At 45.0% G+C, this 22575-nt stretch overlaps 1 protein-coding gene and 1 long non-coding RNA gene across 6 annotated transcripts; one reads left to right on the forward strand and one right to left on the reverse strand.

Annotated features, from left to right (window-relative positions):
• The first annotated feature begins 1424 nt into the window (after window positions 1-1424).
• On the forward strand, window positions 1425-7861 carry LOC116274964. Its single transcript, XR_004183837.1, has 2 exons — window positions 1425-2089; window positions 6848-7861. It is a non-coding gene; the product is annotated as an uncharacterized LOC116274964 (long non-coding RNA).
• A 2285-nt stretch (window positions 7862-10146) lies between these two features.
• GNPDA1 (glucosamine-6-phosphate deaminase 1) lies at window positions 10147-22511 on the reverse strand. 5 transcript variants are annotated; one of them, XM_003900279.4, is made up of 7 exons: window positions 22418-22510; window positions 21336-21465; window positions 17313-17414; window positions 15677-15859; window positions 14490-14674; window positions 12625-12799; window positions 10147-11626 (listed from the first exon to the last, which is right to left on the reverse strand). In XM_003900279.4, exons 2-7 carry the CDS (start codon window positions 21457-21459, stop codon window positions 11526-11528), a joined length of 870 nt encoding a protein of 289 aa, XP_003900328.1. In that variant the 5' UTR covers window positions 21460-21465; window positions 22418-22510; the 3' UTR covers window positions 10147-11525. The 5 variants fall into 5 exon arrangements, with proteins under 5 accessions (XP_003900328.1, XP_009207553.1, XP_021795514.1 ...); XM_009209289.4 differs by lacking the exon at window positions 22418-22510 and adding an exon at window positions 22266-22370; XM_021939822.2 differs by lacking the exon at window positions 22418-22510 and adding an exon at window positions 21714-21905.
• Between the last annotated feature and the right edge of the window lie 64 nt (window positions 22512-22575).

Below are 22575 nucleotides of genomic sequence, written 5' to 3' on the forward strand. Positions count from 1 at the left end.
TCCATTTTTCTTTTAAATTTTTATTATAATTTTTATTTTTTTAGCCACCCTATTAACAGACCATCCATTTTTTAAAAAGAAACTTTTTATTTTAGAATATAGATTGACAGAAAAAATTGCCAAGATTGTACAGTGTTCCTATGTACCTCTCACTCTGTTTTCCTTATTAATGTATTAGTGTAGCACATTTATCATATTAATGAAGCAATAATTGATATTGATATTAATATCAATAATGAAGTATTGATATTATTAAGTAGAGTTCATACTTTATTCAGATTTTCTTAGTTTTATCTGATGTCCTTTTTCTGTTCCAGGATCCCTTCTAGGACACCACGTTATTACATTTAGTAGTCATGTCTCCTTAGACCCCTTTCAGCTGTCACTGTTGTCTCATCTGTTTTTATTGTTATATAAACATTAATTATACCTTGGTACATCTGGACTGGGCAGGAGCCAAAAAACTTTTTGAAGACACATTACCTAATCCTAGCCGGCTCAGCAAATCAGTGATTTCTTTTTGACTGAGGTCTTTTGTAGCTTTAAATCAGTTACTTCTCAGGATGCTTCAGTGCTGTGTATGCAGTTTTAGGCTGTTCCCCTATTCTGGTAATTTTCCTGCTCAGCTTCTTGAAAAACATCATTAAACACTGGGCAAGTTGATCAAGTCAGGAAGTCAGCTGGACCCATTAGACTGTGCACTGGTGTGAGAATTAGCCTGCCATTTTGGCTACATCCCAAAGTTTGTTGAGTAGATGCATCCCTTCCTGTTGACTTGTGGAGGAGCTGGTGAAGGTAAGAAAGGCTCAGAATCAGAAGCCATATTCCCGGACAGTTGTGGTGTCAGCAGTCTATTTTTTTTTTATTTTTTATTTTTGAGACGGAGTCTTGCTGTCACCAGGCTGGAGTGCAGTGGCGCAATCTCGGCTCACTGCAACCTCCGCCTCCTGGGTTCAAGTGATTCTCCTGCCTCAGCCTTTCAAGCAGCTGGGATTACAGGTGCCCACGACCAAACCCGGCTAATTTTTTTTTTTGAGACGGAGTCTTGCTCTGTGGCCCAGGCTGGAGTGCAGTGGCCGGGTCTCAGCTCACTGCAAGCTCCGCCTCCCGGGTTTACGCCATTCTCCTGCCTCAGCCTCCCGAGTAGCTGGGACTACAGGCGCCCGCCACCTCGCCCGGCTAGTTTTTTGTATTTTTTAGTAGAGATGGGGTTTCACCATGTTAGCCAGGATGGTCTCGATCTCCTGACCTCGTGATCCGCCCATCTCGGCCTCCCAAAGTGCTGGGATTACAGGCGTGAGCCACCGCGCCCGGCAACCCGGCTAATTTTTTAAAATTTTTTTATATTTTTATTTTTAGTAGAGATGGGGTTTCACCATGTTGGCCAGGCTGGTTTTGAACTCCTGACTTCAAGTGATCCACCCACTTCAGCCTCCCAAAGTGCTAGGATTACAGGTGTGAGCCACCGTGCCCAGCCCAAAGTCATTTGCCCAGTCATATTTTTAGTAGTAGACACTTCTAATTTACATTAGTAATCTCTTAATATACTTAGTATTTTTTTTTCTGTCAAGAGTAATGAGAGTTAATTAGAGGAGATAATAATAAAGTTGTTCACGTGGCTGTCTGCTTTGAAAGGGAATTTCAGAATTTTGACTGGAGTTTGGATCTCCCACCTAGTATTAACTTTGCCATAAGCATCACCAGCAGGTGGCAGCAGTTCCCATGTTATAAAAATATAGTCACTAGTTAAGACAGGTATAGAGTATGTTGTTTTGTTACAGAAGTAGATTTAATTTCTGGTATTTAAATTTTCCTCATTATATTTAATTATAGTCTGTTTTATACTTTAGTAGACAGAATGGTATTTAACAATACTATCAAGGCAGGAACAGCAGTATTACCAGAAATTTTTAAATACTCAAAAGTGTACATGAACCACAGTTGACATCTTATGCAATTGTTACATAGCAGAGTGTCACTCCTGATAGTGGCACTTAACCTTCAGCCACCAAAGTAGGGAAATTAAGTTGTATATGAAGCTCCTAAGTAGGACCAAGGAATTGTAACACCATGGTGCCCTCTGATGCTGGTAAGAGTAGTCAGCCTGCTCCCCAAACCTTAGCTTAACTAAAAAAAATTAGGCCAGACTGAGTGTGGTCAGAAATCTGGCTATGGGAGCTTTAGGGGTATTCTTAACAAATGCTTATGGTAATAATCAACTTTCACCACTCATCGTTTAGACCGTACAGTTTCTCAGGTTGTCTGAAGATTTACCACTCCAAGGACTCCCACAGTTCTCTGAGCCAGTGGATGCTTTGGAGAAGATTGTGTACATTGGAAACTTAGGGAGATTTGATGCTGAAGTCGCTAAGTACAAAGTCAACACAGTCACTTGAGACGGAGTCTCGCTCTGTCGCCCAGGCTGGAGTGCGGTGGCGGGATCTCCACTCACTGCAAGCTCCGCCTCCCAGGTTCACGCCATTCTCCTGCCTCAGCCTCCCGTGTAGCTGGGACTACAGGTGCCCGCCACCTCGCCCGGCTAGTTTTTTTGTATTTTTTAGTAGAGACGGGGTTTCACCGTGTTAGTCAGGATGGTCTCGATTTCCTGACCTCGTGATCCGCCTGTCTTGGCCTCCCAAAGTGCTGGGATAGTCACTTTTTTTCCTTGCTTGAATCTCTTTTTTTCCCTTCATTATAAAAACAAATCAAAAAAGGAAGAACAACTGAACTCACACGAATACAACATAAATACATGAAAATTTTAAAAGCGATTGTGTGTCTTACCCTCAGTACCGTTCTACTTTGTGCAACCTCTAGTATTTCCTAGAATAACTCACTTATTTAACAAATACTGATGGAATACCCTGCAATGGGCCTTACTCTTTTTCAAAGTGGTGAGAATGTAGCAGTAAATAAAACAGACATAATCTCCCTGCCCATGTGGAACTTAGATTCTAGTGGAAGGAAAGAGACACTAAACAAAGTATCTGGTTCATCAGAAGATAAGTAGCATGGGGCTGTGTGCAGTGGCTCCCACCTGTAATCCCAGTGCTTTGAGGCTGAGGTGAGAGGATCACTTGAAGCCAGGAGTTTGAGACCAGTCTGGGCAACATAGAAAAACCCCGTCTCTCTTAAAAATAAAAAAACAAACAAACCTAAAAATTAGCTGGGTGCAGTGGTATGTACCTGTAGTCCCAGCTGACATTCAGGAGGCTGAGGCAGGAGGATTTCTTGAGCTGAGGTCAAGGCTGCAGTGAGCCTTCATCACACCACTGCATTCCAGCCTAAATGACAAAGCAAGATATTTGTCTAAAAGAAGAAAAAAACCATAGAAGCTGGGGAGAAGAAATAGGGAATTAGGGGAGGCAGGGCAATGTTGTAATCTTAAAGAGTAGAGAAGACTCCATCAAGATAACATTTGAACAAAGTCTCGGCAGTGTGGGATTGAACCTTCTGGACACCTGGGAGAAGAGAATTCCAGGCAGAGACAGCAAGGGCAAAGCCCTTGGGCTATGAGCATGTAAGAGGGCTCCAGGAACTGTGTGGTAGCCAGTGAGGGCTGAGGCAGACCCAGCAAGAGTGAGGGATGGGATGTGAATAGGTGGTCCTGTAGACTATATGAGCCTTGTGTGAACTTTGGCTGCCACTCTGAGTGGGGGCCATTGAGCAGAGGAGTGATAGGGTCTGGCATGTGTTTTAGGGGAATGGTGAGCAAAGGTGGAAAAAGACCAGTTGGGAGGCCATTTGCAGTAGCTCAGGTGAGAAGTGCAGGTGGCTTGTACCAGTGTGCCAGAAGTTAGAATCTTGAGAACTGGTTAGATTCTGTACTTGCCTGAAGGTAAAATTAATAGGATTTGTTGACAGACTGGCTATATAATGTGAGAAAGTAAGGCATCGGGGTTCATTTCTAGGTATTTTTGTCTGAGCAGTTGAGATGAGAAATCTGTAGGTAGCACAGGTCTGTGACTGAAGGTCAGGAATTTGGTTGTGGACAGGTAAGTTTGAGATGCCTGGTAGTCATCCCAGGGGAAATGATAAACAGGCAGTTGGATATTCTAGTCTGGAGTTCAAGGGAGCAACTCAGGGTAGAGATAGAATTATGGGAGTCAACATGTAAATGGCATTTAAAGCCACGAGACTAGATGAGATTACCAAGGGAGGGAGTTATATGTAGGGAAAGGTTCAAGGACTGAGTCTTGGGTCACTCCAGATGCTAAGAAGTCAGGGAGATGAGGAAGGACCAGCAAAGACAGACAGTGGCCAGTAAGGTAAGAAAACCAGCTGTGTGTGGTGTCTTGGAAGCCAAGTCAAGTTTGAGGGAAGGAGTAATCAACTGTGTCATATGCGGCAAAAACGTCAAGTACTGTGAGCTGTAACAATTGAAGCAGTCAGTGTTGAGGTCCTTGGGGACTCTGACAAATGCTATTTCAGTGGAGGGCAGTTGCAAATCTAGAGTGTGTTTGAGAAAGAATGGGGTGTCCTCATAATAAGAAAAAGGCTGAGCAAACTGATAATCAACAGCTTTTCTTATATCTGCCAGAGAATTGAGGTCACAGGGCAAACCTTCACGGCAAAAACAGGCAGGAAAATAGAGATCGGCTCACCTAAGGCAGAAGCTGTTGGAGCCAGTAATTGAGATTTAAACAAATTGCTGTGGGCTAAGTGTGGGCTAGTTTGAGAGTTCAAAACCAGGAGCTTGTCTAAGGAGACCCCACACTTTGGTGGGTTTTACCTCAAGGAGACCCACTAGGTTCTCCTGTAAAGATGGCAGGAAAATTCCCTTGTGCTTTGGACATGGGAAGGGAGAAAGTAATCCTTTCGAAATATATCCAGGAAGAAAGCAGACCCAGATCTTCTGTTCTCCATGGCAGAGAAGAGTTTTCTCAGGGAAAACTACTTGCAGAAGCCTTCTCTAGCTTAGGAGAAGGGCAATTGGATGGCTCAACCCTCCTCTAGCCTTCCTGCCTCACATAAGAGGAGGAAAAAACAAGGCTCCACTTAAAAAAAAAAAAAAAAAAAAAAAAAAAAAAAGATTTTATCATAAGAATATGCAGTGCATCTCCTCACCAATACGATACCATCAGTAGGCCTCCAGGATAACGGTGGATTACAACTGAGAGAGCTGCAAGACACAGACTCTATTTTAAGAAGGAATTTCTAGGGAAACCCAAAGACAACAGGGGAGACAAACAAGGATATTGAGGAAAATTGGAGCCTCTAGCACCTACGGTGAACATCAGACGCAGCCTGTTAGCCAGATAAACATACAACTCACTTTACCTAAGTTCTTGTTACCTAATACATCATGTCTGGCTTCAGTAAAAAAGTACAAAGTATGCTAAAAGGGAAAAAAGAGACAAAGCAAGCATCGAGCCAGACTCAGATACGTCAGAGATTTGGGAGTTATCAGACAGGTAATTTAAAATAACTGATTAATGTGCCAGATTTCTAATAGACTAAGTGAACAACATGCAAGAATAGTCAGGTAGTATAAGCAAGAGATGGAAACTTAGAATCAAAAAGAAATGCTAAAAAAAAAAAAAAGGCCAGGCGCGGTGGCTCACGCCCGTAATCCCAACACTTTAGGAGGCTGAAGCGGGAGGATCACCTGAGGTCAGGGGTTCAAGACCAGCCTGACCAACATGGAGAGACCCTGTCTTTACTAAAAATACAAAATTAGCCTGGCATGGTGGTGTGTGCCTGTAATCCCTGCTACTCGAGAGGCTGAGGCAGGAGAATAGCTTGAACCCGGGAGGCGCAGGTTGCTGTGAGCCAAGATCCTGCCATTGCACTCCAGCCTTGGCAACAAGAGCAAAACTCTGTCTCAAAAAAAGAAAAAAAACACACAAATGCTAGAAATAAAACATTGAAGCAGAGATGAATGCCTTTGATGGGCTCATAAGACTGAACACAGCCAGAAAGAATCAGTGAGCTTGAAGATATATCAATAGTAACTTCCCAAATTGAAATGGAAAGATTCCAAAAAGGAATGGAAAAATTTTTTAAATAGCAGAATATCCAAGAACTGTGGGATAATTTTTAAAAGTGTAGGTTGGATGCAGTGACTTACACTTGTAATCCCAGCACTTTGGGAGGCTGAGGCAGGCGATTGCTTGAGGCCAGGAGTTTGAGACCAGCCTGGGCAACATGGCAAAACCCAGTCTCTTAAAAAAAAAAAAATACAAAAATTAGCCAAGCATGGTGGTGCACACCTGTAATCCCAGCTACTCAGGAGGCTGAGGTGGGAGGATCGCTGGAGCCTGGGAGGTGGAGATTGCAGTGAGCTGAGATCATGCCACTGCACTCCAGCCTGGGCAACAGAGTGAGAACTTGTCTCAAAAAAAAAAAGTAAAGTGTAGCTATGCATAATGGGAATACGGTAGTTCTCCCATATCCACAGTTTCACTTTCTATGGTCAACTGTAGTCCAAAAATAGGTAAGTGCAGTACAATAAGATTTTGAGACAGAGGGAGAGAGACAATGCTCACATAACTTATTACAGTGTATTATTATAATTCTATTTTTATAAATCTCTTACTGTGCCTAGTTTATAGATTAAGCTTTATCATAGGTATATGTGTATCAAAAAAAAACCAAAAAAACTATACATCAGGTTCAGTACTATCCACGGTTTCAGGCATTCACTGGGAGTCTTGGAACATATGCCCTGTGGATGAAGGGGCGACTACCATACCAGAAGGAGAAGAGAGAATAGAAGAGAGAGAGATTAAAGTCAGAGTATGAGTAACTCTAGAAACTTTGCTCTAAACAAGATCAGAGAAATGATGTATCTGAGGGGGCAAATGAGGTAGAGTTTTGTTTCTAAGTCTTGTTTTGAATGCCATAGGAGTGGTCTAGGAGAGGATAATTTGATGCTGTAGGTGAGAGATGGGAGTGTTGCCAGAGCAATGTCCTCAAGGAGGCAAGAGAGGATGGGATCTGGTGTGCAAGCAGAGAGCTCGGCCAAGGAGCAGGTAACAGGAAGACAGCAGAGTGTGAGAGCAGGGCTGACGTGTGGGTGCGTGATGGTGGGAACTCGTGGACATTCTTTTCTGATTGCTTCTGTTTTCAAGGTCATCAGCTGAGAGGAAAGCTGGGGTAGAGGGGTTAGACGTTTGGGATCTTATGATTTAGTCTTTGAGGATACTAAATGGACTAGTGTGATTATTAATATAGTATGACTGCCAGCTGGTGGTAATGGCTCCCCTGAGGTCCAAAGTACTATATTCTGTTTTACCTGCCCATTATTGCATAACTCAAAATCCTGTTACACTGTGTCTTACTGGAAATGGACGTGTTTCACTAGCATCTCATCACAGTAACGATTTTGGTTCCCAGGAAAGAAGCATCAAATTTGCCAAGTTAGATCTCCTCAGTAGGCTAGTTGGCTAATCCATTATATAATAGGCCATGATTTCCCCTGGTTGTTATGTACGATCACTACTCTTGGGGACAACTATCAGGCTTATGGTTCAACAAGTACCAGTGCCTTCTAGATATCAAGGCACTGCTATAGGGGCAGAATAAAGCAGTATTTAACATCTACCTTCATGGAGTTTACATTTAGTGGGAAACAAAATACATGTCCAGTGTAAAGGGTTCTGAGAACATAGCGCACGGCAAGGATAGGAACTTGGGGATTGCAGCTTTATATTGGAGGGTCAGGGAAGAGTTATCTGATAAATGACATTCGAGGTGAGGCCTGAAGGACAGAAAGACTAGAAGAGTAGGCCATAGGGGCAATAGTGAGCCAGGCTTTTGTGTTCACCTCTACTTTATAAACAGACTAATAGAAGGCAGGCAGCAACCATTGATGTCAACACTGCCACTTTTTAGTAAATGTAATAAAACTTTAAATCCATTCTGTCTACTCTTCCTGAAATACAACTCTGTGTGCACTTAATATTACATTTTCCCTTTCTTATCAAACTTGCTGTTTTACAAATTCAGCGTGTTCCAGTCAGCTGTATTTAGTATTTCCTTTTTGATCAAATTGTGAAAACCTGCTCAGTGGGACCCATTAACTGGCTGTTTTGTCCTCTCAGAACTGCCTCAGACATTTTTGTTTTGTTTTATTTCATTCCCCAGACTTTTTTTTGGTTTTTGTTTTTGGAGACGAAGTCTTGCTCTGTAGCCCAGGCTGGAGTGTAGTGGCATGATCTTGGCTCACCACAACCCCCGCCTCCTGGGTTCAAGCAATTCTCCTGCCTCAGCCTCCCCAGTAGCTGCGATTACAGGTGCATGCCACTGCACCCGGCTAATGTTTTATATTTTTAGTAGGGATGGGGTTTCACCATGTTGGCTAGGCTGGTCTTGAACTCCTGACCTCAGGTGATCCACCCGCCTCAGCCTCCCAAAGTGCTAGGATTACAGGCGTGAGCCACTGCGCTGGGCCAGCCACAGACATTTTTGAAAGCACCCTTATTTCCAGTAACAAGATATTCCAGGCCCACTCTGATCCCTACCCCCAAACATAATTAGCTCCTGCACAAGGAGCCTGATATTAGAGGCCCAAGATGACCCAGGGGTGTACATCCCACTTGATCGCATAAGCGCTGGTTGTAGCAGACACTGCTGTTGAGCCACCAGGAAAACACAGACTTGGGAAAGACATCAGATCTTTCTAAGGTCCCAGGTTCATACAGCTATCTCCAGTTTAGCTGTCATCACCTAGTCCTTTTTTTGTCTCATTTTAATGTAATTTAGTTAATGTAGTTAATTTACTGTAGTTAATAACATACTTAAAATTTAAACCCTTCTTGACTGGATAAACAAAATGTATGTCCACAAAACGGAATACTATACAGCAATAAAAAGGAATGGACTACTGCTGTGTGTTATATGAACCTGAAAAATGTTATACTTAGTGAAAAAAGCCAGACACAAAAGATGTCATGTCACATGATTCCATTTATATTAAATGACCAGAAAAGGTCAATCTATAGACACAAAGCAGACCAGTAGTTGCCTGGGGCTGGGGTTAGGAGTAGGGAGCTTTTGGGAATGATAGAAATGGATTGTGGTGCTGGGCGCGGCGGCTCACGCCTGTAAACCCAGCACTTTAGGAGGCTGAGGCAGGCAGATCATTTAAGGCCATGAATTCAAGACCAGCCTGGCCAACATAGCGAAACCCCATCTCTACTAAAAATACAAAAATTAGGTGGAGTGGTGTGGTGGTACATGCCTGTAATCCCAGCTACTGGAGAATTTGAGGCAGGAGAATCACTTGAACCCAGGAAGCAGAGGCTGCAGTGAGCTGAGATCGCACCACTGCACTCCAGCCTGGGGGACAGGGTGAGACTTTGTCTCTTTAAAAAAAAAAAAAACAAAAAAACACTTGTGGTAAGGAAGTACACAATTCCATAATCATAGAAATCATTGGATTTATATCTCAAGAAATTGTTTTTGAGATGGGGTCTTGTTCTGTTGTCCAGAGTTGGGGTACAGTGATGCGATTATAGTTCACAGCAGTCTTGAACTCCTGGGCTCAACCAACCCTCTCGTCTCAGCCTCCTGAGTGGCTGGGACCACAGGCATGCACCACCATGCTTGGCTAATTTTTAAAAATTTCGTAGAGACAGGGTCTTGTTATGTTGCCCAGGCTAGTTTTGAACTCCTGATCTCAGGTGATCCTCCTGCTTTGGCCTCCCAAAGCACTGGGATTACAGGCATGAGCCACTGTACCCAGCCTCAAAATTTTGTTAAAAAAAATTAAACCCTTCTTTTAACTTCTACATCTACCTCCTTAATTGGCTATATTAACCTAATAAGCTATTCCATTATATTAACTTAAAATATATATATATATATTTTTCCATACCTTGCAATAATATCCCTCATCACAAATCTGCCTTAATCTTTATAACAGCTGTATCCTCATTTGGATCTCAGGTACAGCCAGAACATGACAATTTATTGCTCATCTGTTCATTCCTACCCTTTTTCCTATAGGTGCTCCATTTTCATAAAATCTCTTATTTTTCACTCTGATGATTGAAGAAGAGATCAATAGATGGTTGCTTTGCTTGTGACCTTCCTGCAAGTTCTTGTGAGGACTGAGTGTGACGCTTTGCTTACCAGCTCTTTCTAAAATATATAAATAGCCCAGTCTTCTAAAATTGGGGGCTCAAATCCACAAATGACATGTTATTTGAAAATACTGGATTTAATAGAAAATATCACATTGTAAACAAATCCATTGATCCATGAGCTTAAAACAGAATGACAGCACAATCACATAGAAAAGCTAAAGACAAAACACTGGTACCAAACATAGCCCTTAGGCCTGAGCCAGACTCTTAAAGGTCTTTCCCAGAAATAGAGACAGCAGTAGCTTCAAACAGGCACAAAAATAGCCAGGAGGAGGCAGCATCCCCTCCATGAAGGCCTAAGACAATGAAAGGAAGCCAGAGCAACAGACCACCTTGGGATCCGGGGAGAAGGATAAATGGGCAAAAGGGTTGTATTTCCTGATGTTCTCAGAACATCAGACCACACCATATGAATCTAAGCGGGACTATTTTAAGTGGGGAAACAATACTAGAAACATTTGGTGTGTTTTCCTGGCACTCACCTCCTAGGGAAGCAGGAGAGCGGGACACTCAGGAGTTGTGACTAAACTCACACTTAAGCTGCCTGCCCAGACCGTCCTCTTGGCTGAACACAACACTGAAATTGTGGCAGTGTCTGTTGCCCCAGTGGACCTCCTACTTACTAATGAGTATGTAAAACAGAGGAGCCACAGTGAGGCCTTTCACAAAAACACAGGGCTCTGGGGGGAAAACGGCTTCCACCTTCCTCCTTTTGATGCTGCAGAGTCCCTGAGGGAGAGAAGTTTGACATGGCTGGGCCCCTTGAGGCTCTGGGTTTATCAGTAGAAGCCAACTCTTTGACCCCACCCACCCAAATCCACCCCCGGGTTCTCCCAGTTCAGAGAAAAGCTGTGAAACTGGAAAACAACGGGAAGAAGGAAGGAAGGGATCGTTTTCTTTCCACTGCACTTGTTACTGACCAAAGAGCCTGCTTCCTTGCACTTATTTTAGATATTGAGAGTTTGTGCCTTAACCTGGAACAATGGTTCTCAACCAAGGGGCAGGCCTGTGCAAGAAGGACTCTCAAGACTCTTCAAAGAGGTGGCATCCAATATACACAAGCCCCTAATTCCCTCCCACTTGAAAATCAGTGCATGTAAGGAGAGAAATTCCTAATGGGTGTGTGTTGTACATGTGAACCGTGGCTGAAGCAGAACAAAAAGTTTAAAACTCCCAACCTGGGTTTGGCAGACATCAAAATGATGGAGTACATTTTGCAGAGATTTTTTTTCTGATTAAGTTACAAACAAATCATTCTCCCTACAGCTAAACTCCATGACTAGGCTCCCAGCCTCATGGCCAAGAACAATAAGTTTACCCACTTATCTGGAGTACCCATACTAGATTAAAGAAATACAATTCTTTCTTCTAAAGACAATTTCCAGAAAGACCTGCCTTTCCCTATGGGTACTTGACACTAGGTCCCAGCACAGGCTAATCGCTGTATGGTTTCTTAGAAGATTGGCTTTTCTCAGTTTCTTTCTCTTTGATACTGTACAAGGGGTCCACCAACTTGTTATGAACAAGCATTAAACCTACAAAAAATTAAAAAGAAAAAGTAGTTAATTCAGGCAGTGGCAAGAGTTCCTTGATTATCAATCATAACATCCAGGAGCTCTCAAATTTTGTCTTAAAGCTGACTCTTCTCTCTTTTCTCTATGATCCCCAAATGATAAAAACCCTAAGTACAAGAAGAGTTATTCACAGTGAGTACTATATTCATGGAACTTTTATAAATTCAATTACTATGGGAGTTGGCTATTTAAAGGTTAGTCTTTTCAGCAAAGAACAAATTCCTAATTGACCTGCTTGAGTAAAGGAGGATTTTCACGTTTGCCTAAAGCAGTGTGCATCCTTTTAAAGTAAAAGAAGAGCCGGGCATGGCGGCTCTCATGCCTGTAATCCTAGCACTCTGGGAGGCCGAGATGGGTGGATCTCCTGAGGTCAGGAGTTAAGACAAGCCTGGGCAACATGGCGAAACCCCGTCTCTACTAAAAATACAAAAATTAGCCGGGTATAGTGGCGGGCACCTGTAATTCCAGCTACTTGGGAGGTTGAGTCAAGCAGAATCACTTAAGCCCGGGAGGTGGAGGTTGCAGTGAGCCGAGATCATACCACTGCACTCCAGCCTGAGTGACAGAGTGAGACACTGTCTCAAAAAAGAAAAAAAAAAAAAAAGGAAAAGAAAGAAAGATCCTCCTGATAATTCAGTGTCTCACCTAGAGGGGAATGGCTGTTTAAGATTTGAAAAGAGAAAACCTGAGGCTCAATGGCACTATGAGGTCACCACATAGTCCTTGGACCATACTCGGCATTTTCTTTCCTCCTTCTCAGAGCAAACATATCTCCAGAATGGATCTTTGCAGTCACAGGTGGAAAATAAATGACAGTGTAGTCTGATGCAGTTGGGTTTGATATTTCTTAAGATTACAGTTGTCAAGTAAAACGACTAGAGGATGAAAGCTGGATCTACTACTAACTCCTGGTACACCCTGAGCTTGACCACCTCTTCCTGGACCCACACCTCCCTCACCTTTGAAATACTTGACAGTCTTCACTTTCAGCTCCAAGGTGGCATCCTCATCACACACAAACACGGTGCGGGGATGCTGCTGGAAGGCAGACACGGTCCACATGTGGTTCACTCCCTCCTCGATGGCCTTGTACAGAGCGAATGCCTTGTGAGCACCTGTGATGAGGATCATCACCTGGGGATCAGAAAACAAGTCCGTGATAGAGGGGAGCATTCCAGACACCCTAAACAGTTGTAAGGATGATTGTTTTTCATATCACATTGTAAGTGGTTACCATGCAACATACTTTTGCTCAGTGCTCCTTGTGCTTTATCACACAAATAACCCAAGGCAGGCGGCATCGTTATCCCCATGTTATATGATAAGAAAACAGAGCCTGGGGGGTTAAGTAACTTGCCCAGGGTCATTTATGACCCTAAAGTTCATGTTCTTGACCACCACGTGACAGTGCCTCCAGGTATCTTTGATGATGCCTATGAAAGTGCCCTGTAAAGACATGCCATGCCCAGGCCCGCTATCCCGTCAGCTTGGTGACTCTCCACAAGCACAGTTTGTGAAAGAGGGCTCCTAACCTGTACCACCAGCAAGGATGCTTTGCAGGCAATGGTAGGAGTTATCTGTGGGGCCTCTAAGGCTGAATCCCAGGAAGGCTGCTCCATTATCTGGTCACTTTCAGTTCATAGCATTAAACCTATGAACTAATGTGACCTGGGGTGATGGTTTTTGTTAATATATAATAAAACAAAGGCACAGTCTCCACTTAACAGTTAAGATATCAAGAATGTAAGTGATCTTAAAGAACTCAGCTCTATTCAAGGGCAGGAAAAGAGAAAAAAAATAACTCAGTTCTATAGATTTCCTTTCATTTTAATTCACATGTGCCACAGAGTTGTGAACAAGATGTACTGTTCCTTTCTTAAAAGATTAGAACACAGAAGCAGAGAGGGAATGTGACTATTTATTCCGGACCCCTCAGCAACCCAGAACTCTTTTTAGAAAAGATAATCTCCTGATTTCCAGTCCCAGGTCCTTTCCCAGATCAAGATGCCCTTATGATAAAAACAGGTTTAAGCTGCAAGGCTAAAAACAGCGAGTAAACACCCCCACCCCACATACTGATTGAAGATTACCCAACAGAAATCTGGGCGCTGTCACTCATATCACAAAAGTTCACTTTAAACAGGGAATTTTTCACTGATTTAGATGCTTGTTTATTGGCTTGGGCAAAGAAATGTAAATCTAACATGTCTGTAGCTGCTTCCCACTGAATGCACATCAGAAAGGAAGAGAAAACGCTTCTAAAGTTCTAATGAAAATAAGGAAATTGGAACCACAAAAAATTCAAATTCAAATGGTAGTCAATTTTTTAGGGGAAAAGCTAAATTCAGTTTAAAACACTTATATTTTAATCACACTTCACCACATTTATTAATCTCTGAGCACAGGGCTAGAAGCACGAGCATCCTTGGTGTCCAAACAGTGACCTCTGCCAACTACAAGGAACAAGGGAGCCCCTCTCTCCATACCTGGTCAGGTACAAAATTCATATTCCAACATTAGTGATGCTGGCCTCCTCTCTGCCTGTGAAAAGCATGAAAGGGGCCCGAGGCCAGAGAGCCTGCTGTCCCAGGCAGTCAGCCAAAGGCACCAAAAACATGCTCAAGGGATTCACCTCACACTGGGAATAATGATGTCTTCCAAAGAGGCAAGAGGAACAGTGAGTAACAGGGTCAGCAGGGATTTTAGCTTTATTTATCATGTCTTCATCTTTAATAAGAATGTAGGTGGTACAAGTATAGTTAAGATTAATAAGAGAAAGACAAGTCCACCCAGCGCAAAGCTGGTGGGGCCCTTGCATCCTCACCTCTCTAGCATCCATGACAGTGCCCACCCCCACCGTCAAGGCCATGGTGGGCACCTTGGTGAGTTCTCCATCGAAGAACCTAGCATTGGCCAGGATGGTGTCCATGGCCAGTGTCTTCACACGGGTCCTGGACACCAGACTGGAGCCTGGCTCGTTGAAGGCAATGTGTCCATCAGGGCCGATGCCTACAGGGAGAGAGCCCACGCAGCTTTGTGAGTCCCAGGGATCCAAGATTTCAAGAATGGACAATTTCTCCTTCCCTAACTAGGGTCTGAAAAAAAATCATTGAAAGCTGTGTCACCTTTCTCATTTGCAGCCCTGAGCAGGTACTCTGTCCCCCTCCCTACCATTTATTTCTCTTTGACATACTGTCTCAGAGGAGACCCTCCCCACCATTTCTGTCTGAGGCACACACATTGTTAACTTGCTATCACCCCCAAAAAACTGAGGAAGAAGCACTCCAAACAGCTTCTGCCTCCCCAGATTGTCAGGAAAGTGGACCTTCTCTGTCTCTTCCGCCTGTAGTTAGAGGGTCCTGCTGCTGGGATAGAGGTGCAGTGAACAAAACACCCAGAGAACCTGGACAGGGGCTGCCAAGGTTCTAAAATCTCAGAGGATGAGAGCTTCCTACCTCCTCCCCACCTTTAAGTACAGAACAGTGATCTCTAGAGTAATAAAAGGCAATTCAATGTTACCCCTCATGGGTAACTCCAGAGGTGGCGACAGATGGACACACAAAAGGGCAGCCCAGAGGACCCAAGCACAAATCCAAGAAGCAGACACCTGCTCCCACCTGCGGACCTTCAGTGAGTCACCTAACTTCTCTGGGGTTCAACTGGCTATCTATAGGGGCTGTGTGGAGACTTTTGGAACTACAGGAGTCCATGATGTTAAATGTTTAGATAAGTTCCAGGACTGATCCATAAAACCTTAAGACTGGGGAGTAGACAGAATCTCAGAGTCCAAACCCAAACCTCTCAGTTTATAGACAAGGCATCAAACTGCAGAAAGAGATCCCCAAGATAACACAGTTCCTGAGTAACAGAGCCAGGCAGAGCCCATTTCTCCTGCCTGTCTCTGCGGTCACTAGCACACCCAGAGGAAGCTGTCTGGAGATAGGCGTGGTGTCTTGTCCTCCTTCCCACGGGTCTGGCCCTGGATTGTGTGCTGCAGAGTGTCAAGCTTACCTCCAACAAATAGCTCGATCCCACCTGCAGCTTTGATCTTCTCTTCAAAGGCATCACATTCTGCCTGTAGGTCGACTGCATTCCCATCCAGAATGTAGGTGTTTTCTGGGTGGATGTCAATGTGCTTGAAGAAGTTGTTCCACATGAAGGAGTGGTAACTCTCTGGGTGGTCTCGAGGAAGGCCTGTGGGGCCATGGGGCACTCAGTCATGCCTAGGCCAAGCCAAAGCCCCCCTCCTAAGAAGGATGCCAGGACACCAAGCTGACCTACAGAGACACTCCCAGGGGTCTGCCCATCTGGGAGCCTTAGGCACCAGCCCTCTGACCCCTAGCCACTCGGGACAGACTGAGCCAGTATCCGTAAGTGTCCACCCACCAGCACCACCATCTGTGGCCACAGAGCTGGGCCAGAGTAACTACACACCAAGGGCCTGGGAAATCCCCACATTCTAATCTGCTTTTCATAAGGCAATGACCATAAGTTAGAGGCTGGGGACACTCTGGCCCCCTGGGGTAGGGCTGCACTCATCTTAGAAAGCATGCAAGCACACCCCTCACCCTGTGCCTCTCACCCCACCATCCACTTCCAGTTCTACCCCACTCAGCCTGAATACATTCCAGCTTGAACACCAGGTGGTTAGAGGGAACTATCTCAAGGCTTCCCCAAATCAACTTTTTTTTTTAGCCAGGAAAAAAAAAAATGATAATGTTTAATGTTAAGCATTAAGAGTATGTACAATCAGCCTTAAAAAGGAAGGAAATTTTGACACACACTACAACAATGGATGAACCTTGTGGACTTTATGCTAGGTGAAAGAAGCCAGTCAAAAAGACAAATACTTTATGATTCCAGTTATATACTCTAGTTTGATTCTAGAGTAGTCAAATTCATAGAAACAGACAGTAAAATGGTGGTTTCCGCGGCTGGTGAAGGGGGAAATGAGAAGTTACTGTTTCACGGGTATAGAGCCTGGGTCTTACAAGATGAAAAGAGTTCTAGAAATTGGTTGCACAACAATGTGAATGCACTTAACACTACTGAACTATACATAGAAAGGTGGTTAAGATGGTAAATGTCATGTTACATGTATTTTACCACAATTTTTTTCTTTTAAAAAGGATGTTTAAAATGAAGCTATTACAAAAGGACTGGGTGAAGGGGAGGTGATAGAAGACTAAGGTATAGCCTTTCAGCAGCAGGAAGGACACCAATCTCGGGTCCCCTCCAAGTGTACCTGGCAAAAAGGGGAGCTGGAGGCCACACACAGGAGAGAAAGCACAGATCCAGATCCTAGGGGAAACACCCCAGCCAGGATCCCACTTGTAATCATTTGTTCCAGAAAGAAATGGCATGGAGTTGGGGAGCAGGCAGGAGAAGGAGATACTCTCATATGTATTAAGTATTTGTTATGTGTAAGAAACTTCCACATCTTTTATGATATCATTTAATGCTTACAACCTGTGAGGTCAGCTTTACCAGCCCCATTTTAGAGCTGAGTAAACCAAGAGGTAAATATTGATAATTGAGCCTATCATCAAATGTCACTGGCTCCCTGATTCCTCTCCAGGGCTGGGCCAATGAGAGGAGGAGCATCAGTCTCCTAGAATCAGGAAAGAACCTTGAAAGAGAGACTCACCCACATACTCATCCATGTTGAAGGTCTTCACATATTTAAAGGACAGGTCCCCATTCTTATAGTATTCAATCAGCTTCTTGTAGCAGCCAAGTGGGGTACTCCCTGAAAGAGTGGCCACAGCCATGAACACCCCTTGCACCCCAAGTCTGGAAGCCCAGAGGGTATACAGGAATGAGTCTGGGCTGCTCACAGGGAGAACCTGTCAGATCTGAAGTCCTAGCCAGTACTCCAATCCTAACTGCCATCCATCCATTAATTGTTTAATGCCTATTTTGCCACTAGACTTTAAGCTCCAGGAGGGCAGGACTGTGTCTGCCTTGATCACTGCTGAATCCCCAGTATCCAGCACACTGATGACTGAAATCACTCTGATTAGTACCTGAGTGAACATCAGACTTAATTATTGACATGATACTCCCTGAACAAGTACTATGTGCAAGGCACAGGGCCATGTGATAAGGACACAGGGGAGCAAGGGACAGTAGCTACTCTAAAATAACTCAACTGTTTAGGAGCAGAACACAAAGCAGGAACATCAGTTGTGATGGGGTAAAGTACAAGCTCACCTAGTGCTTCAGGGTTCAAGGAAGACTTCCCTGAGGAGCAGCGAAGCCCTAGTTGAGTCTCATTAAAAAGTCAATGTCATGGCCGGGCGTGGTGGCTCACGCCTGTAACCCCAACACTTCAGGAGGCCAAGGCAGGTGGATCACTTGAGGTCAGGAGTTCAAGACCAGTCTGGACAACATGGTGAAACCCCGTCTCTACTAAAAATACAAATAGCTGGGCACGGTGGCATGTGCCTGTAAGCTCAGGAGGTTGAGGCACAAGAATCACTTGAACTTGGGAGGCAGAGGTTGCAGTGGGCCGAGATCGCACCACTGCACTCCAGCCTGGCCAACAGAGCCAGACTCCATCTTGAAAAAAACCAAAAAAGTCAATGTCATAAAAACACACACATAATAAAAGGTAGGAGGACACTGTATATTAAAAGACTAAAGATGCATGAACCCTGACTGAACACTGGATTTTTAAAAAACCAACCTATAAAAGATAAATGTGGACAACTGAGAAAAAATTGTGAACATAGTTTGCATACGAGATGATGGCGTGATTTTTCATTTTCTTAGGTATGATGGTATCGTAGTTGTGTAGGAGAATGTCCTTATTCTCAGGAGATATGTGCTGAAGGATTAAGAGAGAAGTGTCAGGATGTCTGGAACTTACTTTCACATGGTTCAGAAAAAAAACTTGTGTGTGTGTAGATACAGAACAAGAGCCAGAGAAAGGTTAAAGCAAATGTGGCAAAATGGTAACAATTGGTGAATTTAGGTGAATGGTATTGACCTGTTTTTTTTCCTTCAACTTTTCTGAATATTTCAAATTTTGCAAACTAAAAAAATGAAAGGAAAAAAAAAAAAAAACTACCGAGATTACATCATGTCACCATTCTTTTCAAAACCCACCATTAGCTTCTCATTTCACCCTCAGCAACACCAGTCCTTCTAAGGCTCCACAGAACCTGGCCCCCGGCTATGAGACCCTCCCTGCCACCATATCCAACACTGCACAGCCCCACCCCTGCCAACACACTCCCTATCCTTTCCTGCTTCATGTTTCTCCTTTCCTCTTATCACCATCTAACATACTCTATATTTTGCTAATTGTTTATTATCTGTCTCTCCCATTATAATTTAAGCCTCAGAAGGCAGAAGTTTATATCCTTTTTGTTCACTGCTGTATCCTTAGAGGCTAGAACAGCTTTGCACACAGAGGGCACTCAATAAATACCTGCTGGGTGAATGGCAGCTCCCCACAACTCACACAAAATAATCAGCTGGTCCGTGTGACAAGGCCTTAGCTATGCCTGAGCCACATAGCTTCCTCTCTCCTGCCATTTTCCAAACTTCTAGCCTTCCCATGAATTCTCTGAACTTCCCAGTATCTAGCCAATAAACTCCTTTTCTGCTTAATTTAGCTGGAGTTGGTTTCTGCGGTTTCCACTCAGAACCCTGACAGGTGCTACATCTAACAGAAGGAATGTTCCAAGGACCCCGTGTGGAAATGCTGTCCTGTTGGTTCAAGCAGGACAGGCAGGGAGAGGCTAGGTTTTGGAGGGCCTTAATGCCACTGAAGAGCTTGGATCTGACTCTGCAATGATGGGAATGAGGGAATGGTTTCAGAAGACCAGACTCTGACCCATAGAGAGGTTGGGTCTCTCCACAGTTAGGAGACAGGATGTTAGCACAGCCTCCAGAGGGCCTGAGACATTGGTGGTTTCACAGGCACAGGTGGATACTACTCCCACAAACCTCTACTGCAGAGCTCAGCAAACTTTGGTCCACAGGCCAAATCTGGCCTGTGCAGTGGCACGATCTCAGCTCACTGTAACCTCTGTCTCCTGGGTTTAACTGATTCTCCTGCCTCAGCCTCCTGAGTAGCTGGGATTATAGATGCCTGCCACCATGCCCAGCTAATTTTTGTATTTTTAGTAGAGGTGGGGTTTCACCATGTTGGCCAGGCTCGTCTCGAATTCCTGACTTCAAATGATCCACCCACCTCAGCCTCCCAAAGTGCTGGGATTACAGGCATGAGCCACCACGCCCAGCACTGCAGCCTGTTTTTATACAGCTCATGAGTTAAGAATGGTTTTCTTTTCTTTTCTGAGACAGAATCTTGCTGTCGCCCAGGCTGGAGTGCAACTGCACAATCATGGTTCACTGCAGCCTCGACCAGGCCCAAGCAATCCTCACACCTCACACCGCAGCCTCAGCTGGGACTATAGGCATGTGCCACCATGCCTAGCTAATTTTTGTATTTTTTTGTAGAGATGGGGTTTTGCCATGTTCCCCAGGCGAATCTCAAACTCCTGGGCTCCAGCAATCTGCCCACCTCAGCCTCCCAAAGTGCTGAAATTACAAATGTGAGCCACTGTGCCTGGACTGGTTTTTACATTTTTAAATAGTTTTTTAAAATTAAAGAATAACAACATTTTGTGACATGTGAAAATTATATAAGTTCAAACTTCAGTGTCCATAAAGTTTTATTGGCCTACAACCATACTCATTCACTTATATATTGTCTTCTCTTTTTTTGAGACAGGGTCTCTCTCTGTCACCCAGGCTGGAGTACAGTGACACAATCTTGGCTCACTGCAGCCTCAATCTACCGGCTTAAGCGATCCACCTACCTCAGCCTCCCAAGTAGCTGGGACTACAGGTGAACGCCACCGTGCCAGGCTAATAATAGCTGCTTTCAAACAACAGAAGGGTGAGGTTGTTGCAACAGAGACTATATGGCTAGTGAAGTCTAAAATATTTACTACTGGCCTTTTACAGAAAAAGTTTGGACTGCAAGGAAGACAAAAAAGAAAAAAAGTTTGAAGAACCCCCCCGACACACACCACACACACATACACACTCTAATGGATGGGTCAGGAACGGCCACTAGGGCAAACCCACCCATCTCTGAAAGAAATAATCAGGACATTTGTCTTGAGGAGCTGGGGTCAAAATATCTTTCTGAAAAAGCAACATTTTGATTTTTTCCAAAAGAAATTAGGACTGTTTTTTACTTAGGTCCTGTGTTTAATTAAGCCTTACAGAAAATTACCTAAGTAACTATCTTCTCAATTCTCCCAAGGATGGTACTTAGCTAGTACCCCTCTAGATATAGAGAAGAGAAATTAATTCATTACATAAAATGAATGCCTTAGGGTATCAGGACTTAATTCTGTTAAGAAACCCTGGTGGACAAGGCTGACTTAGGATGTAGCCTAAAAATCAAGTTCTTCCTGCCTAACCAATATCCCTTCTGCTCCAGGATTCTGCAGGAACAGGCAGCACTAAACCAACCCATAAGGGAAGCTGGGTCCTTTGTATGTGGAAGGGGCAGGAAGGTGCTCTCTCAGCACCAGTACCCCAGAGCCCCCGTGAAGTCCCTTGGCTGAGTGAGCCCGTGTACCTGGCCCCTGTTGCCTACTCTCTCCACTCCTATCCACGGCACCCTCTCCATCCAAGAACGCACCAGTGGGGAGCCCCAGGGTGAAGTACTTCTCTGGCCCTGGGTTAAACTGGATGATGCGGTTCCTGATGTATTTAGCCGCCCACTCGCTGGCCTGAGAATAGTGGTCCAGGATGATGAGTTTCATCTTGTCCTGCAGTGGGGGAGAGGGGATGACAGAAAGGAATCAATGGTAAAGGGCAGAGAAAGAGATGGAGGTGGTGGGAGAAGCCTCTCTTACCCAGCAACAATCCCCCCTTCCCAAGCTGTCTGAGCCAGGAAAAAGGCCTTTCTATTCACAGAGGAGCTAAGAGGTTGGGCCAGTCGCCTCCACCACCCACAGTCCACTAGGAGGCGCTACTGGGGGTAGATCTGGGTTCTAATCTCAGCTCCTTCACTTACCAACTAAAGGACCTCGGTCAAAGGACCTAAGTTCTCTCTGAGCCGTTTCCTCCTTTATAAAAATTGGGACAATAGTACCTACTTCACAGACTGCACGACGGGTAATACGAAATGAGAGAATGCGTGTAAACCACTTAGTATTTACTATGTTGGCTGTTACCATCCGGATAGATGCTCTGCTCAGCCCCGCCTCCCTCATCCCTGCCCCCACGGGAGCGGGATACTCTCCACACTCCCCGCCCTCTACCCCAAGACTCTTCCTCAAGAAGTAGAGAGGTCATAGGATCATGCTGGGCCACTAGAGCAGGTGGGGCAATGAGCTCGGCCTGGGGAGCTGTGTGCTGAGGGACTAGCGGAGGGGTGTTCCTACTGGCCCGCCTTGCTTTGCGAACCCCTCTGGGTCCTCAGTTTCCCCCAAAGCACAAAAGGTAAAAGGTAATCGCTCCAGAAGGAGGACGTTTTGCTCCCCCAGCACTGCGGTTAGTGGGAGTGGGAAAGCAAGAGGCGAAGGTGGCCCGCGCGGTCGTCGGTGGGGTACAGCGTGTCCCCCACCTCGATTACCACCCCATCGACCCTCCGATCCCGGCTGGAAAATGTGTGAGAGCGGCTCCCCGGGGTCCCGACCCCGGGTGCCGTAGGGCTGGGGCAGCGCTCCGCGCTCCGGCCCGCGAGGAAGGTGCCCGCCAGCCCTTCTCCCCACTTACGCGGACGCCTCCCGCGGCGGCTGCAGCTACTGCGCCGGCGGCCCGGCCCGGCGCGGGTCACGTGGCTGCGGGTCACGCGGCGCAGCGTGCACCGCCCGCTGGGCTGACTCAGCGGGGCCGCAGCTACTGGGACTGACTCTTCCGGCGGAGGGATTCCG

This window comes from Papio anubis, chromosome 5 (genome assembly GCF_008728515.1).
Source record: "Papio anubis isolate 15944 chromosome 5, Panubis1.0, whole genome shotgun sequence".
In the NCBI taxonomy this organism is placed as follows: Eukaryota; Metazoa; Chordata; class Mammalia; order Primates; family Cercopithecidae; genus Papio; species Papio anubis.